This window comes from Phyllostomus hastatus, unplaced genomic scaffold, assembly GCF_019186645.2.
Source record: "Phyllostomus hastatus isolate PE091 unplaced genomic scaffold, TTU_PhHast_1.1 phas_scaffold_39, whole genome shotgun sequence".
NCBI classification, from domain to species: Eukaryota; Metazoa; Chordata; class Mammalia; order Chiroptera; family Phyllostomidae; genus Phyllostomus; species Phyllostomus hastatus.
Genome location: NW_025334028.1, coordinates 12,993,466 through 13,006,141, shown reverse-complemented (window position 1 = coordinate 13,006,141; position 12,676 = coordinate 12,993,466). Strand labels below are relative to the sequence as shown.

The window sequence follows — 12,676 nt, the reverse complement described above, 5'->3', positions numbered from 1 at the left end:
TTAATTATGGTGGTTTTTTCTTCCTACCTTCAGCCTTAAATGTTAATTGTGATGTACACCAATTTTTGATAGTTTTTTCCTTATATAGTGGTTGTACATAGTTTGTGTTATTTACTGTGTACATATATAGGTGTTTTATAATATATCTATAAGGTACCTAAGTGTTGCTAAATGTAAATATAGAAGAAACTATATGGTATCTGGATAATTAAAAGATTGTTCAGTGATACTTGTAATGAAAGAATACCAGCAAAGGTAACCAGATTTCGGCTGGGGTTGCTGTGTATCTCCAGGAAGAAGAGGAGGGTTCAGAAGATGATAGCAACACAAAGCCAGACTTCGCAGTCACTCTGAAAACCGATTTCAGTGCCCGTTGCTTTCTCAACCAATTTGAAGATGATGCTGATGGTTTTATTTCCCCGATGGATGATAAAATACCATCAAAATGCAGTCAGGACACCGGGCTTTCAAATCTGCATGCTGCTTCAATGTATGTGGTTTTGGTGGTGGTGATAGAATAGTTGGGTCAAAATAACTTTCCTAAACATTATTTTAGTCTTTGTACTTAAATTGGCTGATAAAACACAAGTGATTTGCCTGGGATGCATCTGTGTGGATAAACAGTAATTTTTGGGGGGGTCAGTTTTTTTTATATATGCTTCATCCTGTGTTACTCAAGGGAGCAGCTGAGACCTTACTTAAACAGTCCGGCAGTCTCTATAAATGGCATTGTGTGGTTCTGTACTCCATGGCTCACCATTTAACACTCACTGAGCACAGGTGTCATCTCTTACTTTCAAATCAAAATATGAGAAAAGCACCATGGGATTTCACAAGCCCAAAGTATTCAGGAGAGCAGGAGCCTTGCTGGAGCCCTCAAAGCCATAGCTGTTGTCAGTGTTTCAGGGGACAGAAAATACCCATTTCTGCTGACCCTCAGTTCCTGCAACAGTTTTTGCATTTACGTCCTTCCCCCTATCAAGTTGCACATGCATTACATTTAGGACAACTTAGATTTAACTCAATTTTATTGAATTCCCTCCCACCCTTAGACCAGAACTCTTGGAACACCTTCAGGAAATGAGAGAAGAAAAGAAAAGGATTCGAAAGAAACTTCGTGATTTTGAAGACAATTTCTTCAGGCAAAATGGAAGGTAGTGCATGTGTTTCCCTTCCCCCTCTGCACACACACCCTTTTTCTTATCTCTCAGGTCTGCATGATGCCTCCCAGGTGGGACCCGCTCTGCATCCTCCCTGCAGCCAAGTCCTGGTGTTTGTGCCCAGGGTCCCTTTGAGGTTGGCTGTGACCTGCTGGGGTTTGTGTGGTCCTTCAGGACAAAATGCTTCTTGGGTGGTGCCCAAGGCTGATGCAGACTGAGCTAACATTTATAAAACTAACCTGTCACATCAGATTCTAATCTAAAATGATCAGCTTGAAGCTGAGTTTCCAGCCAACAGCACTGATTTGCTTTTGTATTTTGTCTTAAGAAACTAGAAGAAATAAGGAAGGACTCTAAATCTTGCTGGTTTTAAATCACATTTTAATCAGCTTAACAATAACCTGCAACCTTCAGACCAACTTTAAAGCACATTTTAAAAGTGAAGATGATAGTTAAGTGAGAATGAAAGATACACAAGAAGCAGTAAATCCAGCTGATTAATAGGGTGCTTTTCTCTAGTGAGTTTTTAGGCACAATGGAGTCCTTATGTAACATTATGCTGAGAAACAGTCTTCCCTGTTCGCAAGTGACTACACACACAACTTCTGGCTCAAGCCACAGCAGTAGACCAGGGCAGAGCAGGGAACAATTCAAATCTCTTACTTTGGAGTTAAGTTTTATCATTTTCAATTGATTTTATTTTAATCCAGATTATCTAACAGTGTAAGCAGTTTCTCAGTAAGTCCCCTTTCCTACTTCTCAAAAGTGTTAGGAAATAAAAGGACTATAAAAATTAACTTTGACATTTAGAATATGTTGTGTTCCAGTTTATTTCAATTAATGTATACATTTATTTTTAGGATCTCTGGCCAGATTTGGATTTGTCCTGTAATGACTTTCTCAAGATTTATAAATTTCAGACTTAAATATCTGCTTTTCTTTCTTCATGTGTTGTAAGAGATTTAGAAAATATAGGTAGGCAGATAAAAGAAATCATACCCAAAATCATACTAATACCCAAAAACAAACCAGGACTAATATTTTGATTCCAATCTTCTTTTTAGGCATATTTTTGGTTCGTCTGTTTATCTTTTTTTTTTCATATAATTATAGTCACATTATGTACAAGTATCTTATACATGAGGAACCATACAGAACTCGATAAACTTCACACGTATTCAGAGAGTATAATTGATGGGAACTTACAATCACCGTAGAAGTTCAGAACCGTGAGAGGCTTCAGACGTCATAGCGTCTGCCTCGTCCCCCGTATCTGAGGAGGGTGAAGCCCTCAGAGGGCGTGGCTGGAGCTCCGCCACCACCCTGTTCCCTCACTGCCTACTGCCAGGAAGTCACCTAGAATCATCTCCTTGAACAAGGCAGGGCAGAAATAAATATGTTAATTTTTTAGTTTATTTAACAAAATAAATAAGGCCACGCTCTTCCCTTTCCCATATTTGTTCTTTAATACAAAGGAAGTCTTATGTCTGAATGTTTACCTGTGCGTTTCAAAGTGAAACAAGCAGCGGGACGGCGCCGCCTGATGGCGGGTAGCGGCTTTGCAATGGGACTGCCTTCCGACGGCTTTCAGCCTGTGTGGAGTGTGGGTGATGGGACCCGCACTGACGTCATCCTCAAGGTTATATTACATCGTGGAGACACACAGATCCACTTAGCACAGTGTTTGACTTGACAATAAGCTCTCCATTAATACTTATGCATATAAAAATGCATATAAAATCACTCAGTAAACTGTAAAGGCTTACTAGTATTATATGATTCAATTGTGGAATTCCAAGACTAATTTTATAATAATTAGAAGTATTAACTGTTTAAAAAAAAACCTGTAAATTATGGTGTACTAATTGCTAATTAGAAATTTAATGCCTCATTAGACAAAATATATAAAAGTGAGAAAGCATTAAGTGTAAATAAAGGATTTCAGTGTATAGAGATTCTTAATGTGAATTCATACACACCAGCAGCAGAGAGAAGGAATTTCTACATTTCTTAGTATTTCATATCATTCTACAAGATGCTAGACTAACTATAAAAACTCAGTCGCACAGTGCCTTTGCGGGGAAGCGTCCTTCACTGCCTGTGTGAACCCAGCTCAGTCTTGACACCAAGTGACACTTGGCCACGCTGCTTCTGCAGGTTGATGACCTGCAGAGTCCCCACATGCTGATAACTCACCTGCTGAGACAGCCAATGATCCTCAGTCCCCTTTCCCTTTGTTTCCATTAGAAATGTCCAGAAGGAAGACCGCACTCCTATGGCTGGAGAGTACAACGAATATAAGCACATAAAAGCAAAACTGAGGCTCTTGGAGGTGCTCATCAGCAAGAGAGACACTGATTCCAAGTCCATGTGAGGGGCAGCCCCAGCTCGAGTGAAGGGGGCTGGTGACACACGGTGAATGTGCCCCCGGTAAGTAGCAGCAGCAGCTCTGCAGGAACTGGAAGGCAGCCTTAGAGCTGGGCCTGTGAAGGATGGAGCCCTTCTGCCGACAGGCCTTTGGAATTGGCTCCAGACTGAAGAAGGCAGCTTGTCCTGACTTAGGAATTTTGTAAAGGAAAGTCAAGATTCCTGTGCTCGTGTGCATGTGCAGACACTGCCGTGGAAGCTGTACTCACACTAGCAGTGATGAGGTACCACATTGGGACACACTCATCTGTAGAGAATATGCACCATTCTTCCATGGGTAACAGAGAAGCAGGAGACCATTCTCACTCTACCTGGGATGAAAACCAGCTCAGGACGTCCTGGAGCAAACTTGCTGCACAGGTCACTGTTCCCTGGACCCTGTAGAGTGGGAATGTACTTCGGAGCCCTGTTTGCTGCCTTGCCCATTCCTGTGACCTTTCCACAGAGCTGCGCCTTCCCTGAGTCCTGTGAATTGTGTCCTGTCCGCTCTCAGGTAGATGGAAGCTGTGTCTGCCTGGAATGGCAGTGCAGACATCTATTTGACAGTGTGTTTCTTTAAGACTTCCTCCACTGACAAAGAACTGTGACCGCTGTAGGACTGGATTGCCTGCAGAGGAAGGGGGGGTGGGGTATCGCAGGAGCTCTATTAATGCTGATTTTTAAATCAGGTGACAGGGTGAACAGCCTAGAGAATTCGTTCCCGAACATCGACTGCACTTTATCAGTCTCAGAGTGCAACATCAGACACGAAGCGAGGCCAGCATGCTATGGCAGCCTGTGTGGAGCTTGGTTTCAATTTCGCACTAGCCAAACATAAATGCCCTTGCTTAATTCTTAGCTGAAGCGTAGGGGGAAGGGAGAGGGGAGAGAAGGAGAGAACCTGTGTTCTCAGCCATCTGAGGACTTACCAGAGTTTAATTTTTTTTAAGTAAACCTGCACTAAAATCCCCTCACTGAGGGGTGAACGTAGCCCTTGGAGGTCAACCCAAGGCACAATCTAAATCACACTATTTTCAAGGTCATGTATGAAGAGAACAAACACTAGTGTGTAGCCATTTATGATCACAATTTTTCCAGAGGCCACGTCACAAAGCTGTCTATATTAGACATTTTGGAGGGACCAGTGAACTTAAGATCCTAAATCATTCATCTCTTCAGTGTGCTGACTCACTTGGTGATTTGTGATTTGTCATTAGTTTTTAACTTTTTATGTCTGCCCCCGGGAAAGTGGGCTCGGCCTGTCTGTCCGCCTTCCGCACACAGACACCGTTGCCAGGAGAAGGCGTTTCGGCGGCTCGCCTGTTGAAGACCATGTTGCAGATGATCAGGGTGCCCACCTCTATGTTATACCATTGTGTGTGTGTGTGTGTGTGCGCGTGTGCGTGTGTGTGTGTGTATTAAAAAGAAGAGAAAGAAAACATAAAATTCTGCTGGCCAGTTGTCAATTTCAAAAAAAAATGGGTTCTTGAGAAACTAGTCAGATTGTATTTATAGCAGCGTTTCTGTTGCTAAGTGAGGGGCCGCTCTGTCAGTTGAAAATTAAGTTGGGAGTGGGTGAGAAAGGACGCCTTCAGGTTTGCTCCTGGAAGTGTTTATGTAGACACAGGAGCACGTGTTGCAAGTGCCCTGGTTTAATCTACACACTTAAAGATGGTACCTAATCCTACAAATTTAAATGTATATGAAAATATAGTTTGGTATTCTCTGCTCTACTGTTTACATTGCAGATGGCTATAATTTCAAGGAGTTATAAGTAAAATGCACTTTAGGACATTTTCTATTTTTGAAATCTGAACATGAATCATTCATATGACCAAAAATTGTATTTTTTAAAAGAAATGTCTAGTCTGTTCTTTGTAATTATTCTTAAATAAGCTGTACTATAAATCATTACCAGTTAACTTTGAAAGGCACATCTGTTTAAGAGTATTGCTTTGAAAATGCTAACATGCTATAGAATTTAAAAAGAGGAAAAGCTATATAAATGAGAAGCTTCTAAATGTTTTGAAATCTGCTGTTTCTGCCAAAGGTAAATTAAGTAAAAGATTTATTCAGAAAACCCCATTCAAATTTATATGGTTGAATAAAAGAAAACACCAAGTTATAGTAAAAAGAAATTGTGTATGGAATGTTGTGTTTCCTTTGGAATTTCTAATAATCTATATACTTCGTAGAGCAGCACCCAGACCCGGGCAGAGGGAGGCCCTGTTCACACTACCAGGCCCTGTCTGAAGACCTGTTCCTTGGCTCTGGCTGCCAGAAGTGCTGAGGCAAGTGTGTTGCCACAGCAACCATTTCTGCAGCCCAGGGCCTGAAGGCCCTGGAGGCAGCGTCTTAATTGGCTTCCCACAGAATACTCTGGACTTATGTGGTTTTCTCCCTTTGCTCTCTTGGGAATGTGTCTGTGTTTATTACCACATGCCAACAAAATAAATGTCAAGGGTTATTTAATAACAGTAAGTAAAGGAAAAGCATGAATAAACTTGATTGTGTGGTTGTAAGAATTAGAGATAGAAGAGGCTTATAATTTTTACAAGAATTTGCTTTTACTGTGCTTAGTCTGGAATAAACATTGAAATAGATGTTTATATGAAGTATGATATCATTACTGCATTGCATCTTTGAATCATTTAGTTCAGATCTCACTTTTCAGTCATGAATGCACAAGGTTTAGCGTGAAGGGCCTGCTTAGACGTTTTCGAGACAGCCGAAGTTTGTCTTGAGCTGTGAGAAGGCCAGCCCAGTCTGTGATCTCCAGTTCAGAGAAAATTTCCATGAAAGGCCAAATCAAATTAGATTTCTTTCCTTGGGTTATCAGTCTGCAGCCAGGATTAGCATTGCCAAGGCCGGGAGCAGCGGGGTCTCTGTCTGGAACATCCGTGTGATTTTTGCTTTGTTTCATTCTGATGCAACATGGCACGGCGGTAGGTGGCAGAAGAGCCTGCTGCAGCGTGTGTTTGCACCCAGCTCTGGCACTCCTAGCCCAGGACACATGCATCAGGGCTGTGCTTGTGTCTGAAATGTGGCACTGATGTGTCCGGAGGCCAGCAGTCTCAGAGCCCCTGAGGTCTGAGTAGTGGCTGAACTTGGAATTCCTTCTAAGGCAAATATTTACATTTATTGTGAGAATCAAGGGCTGGTCATGGTGCCAATTAATTTGGTTCTTTCTGGGGCTGACTGGTTCTCAGTAGACAGAATTGGGCCCAGGATCTAGAACTAATCACAGACTTATAAGGAAAATAAAATTTTAACATTTGTTGATTAGGTTTTTTTAGTGCTTCTAATCTGATAATGAAGATGCCATTTCTCTAAGGGTAACACCTTTCACTTTAATAATTGAATACCATAAACTGTGAGCTGCTGATGGTAGTCTAAATTCTACTTTGCTTCCAAGAGGGTTCTCCTGACACACTGCTTCTGGACTTCTGTCCTGTAGGGGGCAGAGGCGGCTTCCACGCCAAGATGGGCATGGCCTCCGTGTCCGTGTCCGTGTCCGTGTCCTTAGTATCCACGCTGGTAAATCAACAAGGAGGGATGGAACTGCACTACAGTGTTGGAGCCGTGTTTCCTCTGAAGCCCATGGGTTTCGGAAAAACCAGAATGTGCTTTCCTTTCTTGTTACTCCCTTCTTCCCCCTCCCTTCACTTGACCATCTAAATGTACTGAAGAACATATTTTGTCCAAAGACAGGGCAGCTGACGTGGCAAGAGTGCCGCATGTGTTGCTACCACGTTATCAATAACTTTTCTGATGGGAGACTGTGCTCCTGTGGGCACCCGAGTTCTTCCACCATGACCCCTCATAATAGGTGCGTGTAGACAGGCTGAGATTGCGTACTGATTTGCACAGACGTGTATGTAAAATGAACTGTGTACATCCACAACTCATATTGCTATGAAGCCGCAGTTATGTCTCCAGAGAATCTCATTTTGCCTGGAGTCCAGCCAATCCTGGTCATGTGTGTGGCTCGAGAAATCATTTTGGCAGATATAATTCTCCATCTGAAAGCACCTCCCCAGTCACAAAAATCTCCAAGAGTGGGTACAATTTTAGTAAATGAAATGGGACCAGAACAATGTTTACATGGCATATAAGCAGAAAGCATTTGAAATTTGAAGTGTCCTTTTTAAAAATATAAACTGAATGAAAAATGTTATGTGCATTTTTGTACATGACTGTATTTTGTATAACCTTAAATAAAATATCTTGAACTGTGAAAGTTCTGAAACTTCTGACAGCATCAGGAACTTGTGACTGAACTGCCCACCTGTGGGGTCTGGCCTTCCCCTTCGGTGAGAGTCAGGCAGCTCCCTTAGCTCCTCAGAAGCCTCACGAGGATTGAGTTTTTGTTGTCTGTCTCCTGGGAGCGCACCGAAAGATGAGGCAGCCTGGGTACTAGCTAGACACGTGATGGTCATAGGTAGGAAAATGGGCTTGTGCTGTCTGCTCAGCTGCCTTTATTAAAAGAACTCAGAAAGGGCTGATGAGGCGCAGTAAGAAAAATAAAGTGTAAATTCGTTTCCACAGTCTGTTTTGCCCTCAGGCGTAAATACATTAGCCATTTACTACTATGAAGCTAATACGGTCACCAGGAAACTGTGACTCCAGAGAAAAGGCACATTTCACCCTTTGCGTCACCTGTCACAGGCGGGGCTCTCCCTCAGGAAAGCCTTGAGCAGCCTCCAGAGCCCCCACCCCACCTTCCGAGGGAAAGGCAACACCTCCGTGGCACTTGGGTCTGCGAGTGCTCTTCAGACTGCGTGCGTCATAGATGCTGTGCATGCCAAAAGTAAATGTGAAAAATATATTCAACTTGAAGTTGTTGTTTTTTTTAATGAAGGCTGAGAGTAAGGACCTTGTCCTGACCCCAGGATTCAAGCTGATATCTGGCATCAGAGTACAAAGGCTTATTACCACTACTAATGGTACAATTTAATGCTGTTCTGCCAAGACTGAATAATTTCACTTTTGAAACACTGGGTCCAAAGTAGTGAAAGGTGGGCATAAGTGACGGGTGGCAGTTAGCGATTCTCATTCCATAAATCACACACATTTGGTGGTGCCACCTGAGGGCCCGACAGTGCTGCTCGCCCAAGTCCCCCAGGGTCTGCGGCCTATGACGGCCTGGGGGCCCCCACAGTCCCCAGCAAAGGTGTTGCTCCGAGTCCTGTAATACTTCGCCACACTGCGGGCCACCTGCACAGGAGATTCAGCATGGAGGCCTACGCATGGCGGGGCTGGAGGCTGAAGGGGGGAGACAGTTCCTTTCAATACTTTTAAGGGCCTGATCATTACCTCTTCTAGAAATGGATTCCAAATCTTGTAAAAACAAAATACATCAGAGTTGTCCCTAAGCTGGGGAAGCTTATCAAGCCCATATATACACCATAGAATTTCATATTCAGTAAGAGCCAGAAGTCAAAATTCCAAAATGCATTTTTAGAGTCCTGGCTGGCAGGCGGGGAAGGGGGGTTTGGCAGGAACTGGGGTTGTTGACAGTTTGGCTCTCACTTTTCCTTCACAGCAACAGGGCCTGTGCCACAGGGCGGCTCTGTGCGGGGCAGCACCTGCCTAGGCGGAAGGCGCCCAGAAGGAAGCTCGCGTGGGCCGAGTCTCAGAGGCCACTCAGATCTCTGCGTTTTTGCCAGGCCTACGTGTGTCACTTAGACGCTACTGTGAATTCTGAAACTCAAAATGTTTTAGATGTTTAAATTTTCCTTTAATTTCTCAAAAGCAATTCAGTGATGTTTGGAAACCCTCGTCATGCTGCTGGTTCTACAGCTTTGAGTACTCCTTGATGAGGTATTTCGAGAAGTGATTTTTTTTGTAACTGTTACTTTTAAAAACTTTAAAAGTACTGGACAAGACTAGACAAAGGTGGGGGTGGAGAAGCAAGGGACAGAGTGCAGGATATGTCCTTCTCCAGCGGCAAACAGCAGTGCTTTCTGAACGGGAAATGGGAATGGCTGGGGCCCGTGAGGACCACCGCGCTTGCAGGCGCTGCTGCACCGCTGGAGCCAGACCTCAATTTAGGTGAGAGTGCAGGCTGAATCCTGGGTGTTTGCGGGAACAAGCAGCTACCATTGACTCAAAACCCTAAATTAACAGAGACCAGCACACCACCAACAGGCCAAATGCTGCTTGAGGCTTAAGGCCCAGACTGCAGACAGGTGGCTTAGCTCTGTGACCTACAGCCTTACTTTCTCTCCCTACATCTCTGTTTATCCGGAAAATGGAAATAATCATAGTACCTACCTCATGGGGTAATTACTTGGATGAACACAAAGTGAGCACACAATAAATCAATAAATGATGGTGGTGGGTTATCAGCTTTAAAACAAAGATTCTTTCTATGCCAGAGTCCAACAAGACATTTTGAATGGCTTGTTGCAAAAAAGAAGCTGTGTTTCCCCCCACCGTGACCTTTGATTGTCTGTGTAAGTGGGAAGCAGAATGCACCTCCAACACGGTAAGTACAACCTAATGCCACCAGGGGCAGCTAGATTGAGCACACTGACCCACTTTCTCAGAGGGGAGCAGGACAAAATCGTGGCTACTAATTATTCTCAGGTAAATTCCATCAAAACCTGTGGGCAGCTTTCTCAAGATGATCTATGCTTGTTATGTTCCTCCCCTCACAGAGCAGGGCACAATTCCTTTAAGTCTTCCCCAAAACATTTTGGGAGGTCCAAATCTGCTGAGACGTGAAAAGAATTATCTGTCTGAGCCGGCAGCCGAGACCTACGTGGGAATGCCAGAGATCTGTGGAGTAAAGGAACAGAATAACCTTTGAACTGATTTCTGGGTCAGCTGCTGTCCTAAAATTTCTGTCTCAGGGTATATTTTAAAACAACTAAAAGCAAGGGTTACCCCAGGGAGGAGAGTTGCTCCAATTTTGGCAAGCTCCTAATTAGCATGCCACAATTCATCAAGCCTGTGGGCAAGGCTGAGACTAGGGGGGTACCTGTGCCCCTCATCTGCCCCCCCTGGGAAGGGGGGGAAGCAGGGTGAGAAGGGGTGGCAAACTGGAGGTGCCACTGCTTAGGTCAGCAACAGGGCAAGCTTCGGGTTTGAATGATTTCACAGTCCCGTTGAATGAAGCCCTGCCCCCATTACCTCGGAAATCCAGCAATTGCAGGTCTCCTTTCCAAGTCTGCCAGTGACTTGGACTTGAGAGTCCTTGAGCCTGCTGCATAAACATCTGAGCTCCTGAGAACGGCCAGGCACAAAAGGTCAGGAAACCCGTTTTTAACAACATGAAGATGCTTTAGCCGAAGGCAAGCCTGTCCTGCTGCGCCCATGAGCCAGCACCTAGTTGGCACTCACTGTCGACCTTCACTGTCCAGAGCGCTGGCCTCATGTGACACCGTGGGGAATGGGGGTAGTATTTCCAAAGCTGTTATTAGCGCCCTTTCTCTCCTAATCCCAAAGAAAAGGTAACCGAGAGAGGCTAATCTGGTTTAGTGTTTGCCTCTGTCTGAGTAGTGTGCGCATGTTTTAATTCTTAATTACATTTCTCAGGAAGCTCAACACCAATGGGTCCTGCATCAGTAATTAGCATGGATTGTATCCACCTCCCCTGGGACTGGGCACTGGAAAATCAGTTTAAAAAATCTGAAGGCCATGTGATTGTGCACCCAGCCAGCGTCCAGCCACACTGAAAAGAAAAAAAAAAAAAAGATGACATCTGAACTAATTTTCTCAGTGCTACACATACCTCAGGAGTACACGCTCCATTACTTATATTACTTATGGGATGAAAAATGGCACCCAAACCTGGATTAGTTAATATGAGGAACAGGCTTAGTAATATGGATCCAAACAGTCTGCCCTCCATGGGGTGGACACCTCCTCTAACACCTATTCTTTTGAATACCTGGGTCTCTCACTGCACAAACAAATGGCATTTCAGATGGAAACCACAAGCCCAAACCTGCCTAAGGTGCAGGCAAGCGGGCCCTACCTACGCTTGAGCCCATCTGGAGGAGCAGCTGAAAGCAGAGACTTGTCGTCAGAGACCAACATTTGCCACACCTTTCAGAAGGCTCTGCTCTCCTGACGTTGACTGATCCCTCGAAACCCAGGTTGGAAAGGTGCTGTGGTGGCTTTGTCACTTACAACTGGAGAACTCCCCTGATCTAATCCACAGGAAAATTTCAATCTTTTCTGAAGACACGGTCTATTACCCTCCTCTTCTTCCTTAGGACAAGCTCCTCCCCAGCTTTGTGGGAGCCAGGGGGGCAGCCGGTGGCTCCTATCAATGCCCCACAAAGACATCTCTTAAAAACAGAGACGTTCACAAGCAGGAAGACTCACAACTCAAGCAACCTGGGCTACTAACAAAATGAAGGTATCAAAGGCAACATGGGTGTCATGTTCTTAGATATTTTAGGGATTTATGTAACCCCTGGATTAAAATCCAATCGGTTCCATTTTTAAGATCCAAAGAAAACTGGAAAAAACTAACACATTTCTTTTTAAGAAGAAATGATAAAATTCTGAAGATCAACTTGTATTTCATTTATTTTACTTTTTCTCCTGTGCTTGACCCTAACACAAAATATTCAGTTCGTGAGGTTTCACCTCAAGTCTGTTTTGGTGCTCTGTCACATGCCCTTCCTTTATTCCACCTATTCCTCTGTCATCTTGTTCATGATTATTTGACTATTTTCCCTTTTATTTATGTTTTCCAGTTTTATTGAGATGTTATTGACATATAACATTGTATAAATTTAAGGTGTACAACATGTTGATTTGATACACTTACACATTATAAAACAATTACACCATAGAGTTAGCTAACACCTCCATCATGTCACATAATCACTTCTTTTTTTGTAGTTAGAGCATTTAAGATCTCTCTTAGCATCTTCCAAGTATATAATATATCATTATTAGCCACAATTACCATGTTTCTTAGTTCCCCATAATTTCTTCATCTTATAACTTAAAGTTTACACTGTTTGACTAACATGTCCCCATTCCCTCTTGCCCCAGCCCCTGGTTAGACGCCCTTAGAATTCTGATAGGGATTGCATTGAATCTGTAGATAGCTTTGGATAGTATGGACATTTTAACAATATTAATGC

General features: G+C 43.6%; 1 protein-coding gene across 11 annotated transcripts in view; it reads left to right on the top strand.

Annotated features, from left to right (window-relative positions):
- FAM13A (family with sequence similarity 13 member A) overlaps positions 1 to 5,704 on the top strand; it is a 269,131-nt gene extending 263,427 nt beyond the window's left edge. For all 11 annotated transcript variants that reach the window (XM_045820022.1, XM_045820018.1, XM_045820023.1 and 8 more), the window contains 3 exons: positions 294 to 490; positions 1,053 to 1,154; positions 3,408 to 5,704. In XM_045820022.1, the coding sequence (XP_045675978.1) occupies positions 294 to 490; positions 1,053 to 1,154; positions 3,408 to 3,534 (426 nt within the window). In that variant the 3' untranslated portion in view covers positions 3,535 to 5,704. The remainder of the gene's footprint in view (positions 1 to 293; positions 491 to 1,052; positions 1,155 to 3,407) is intronic.
- The last annotated feature ends 6,972 nt before the right edge of the window (positions 5,705 to 12,676 follow it).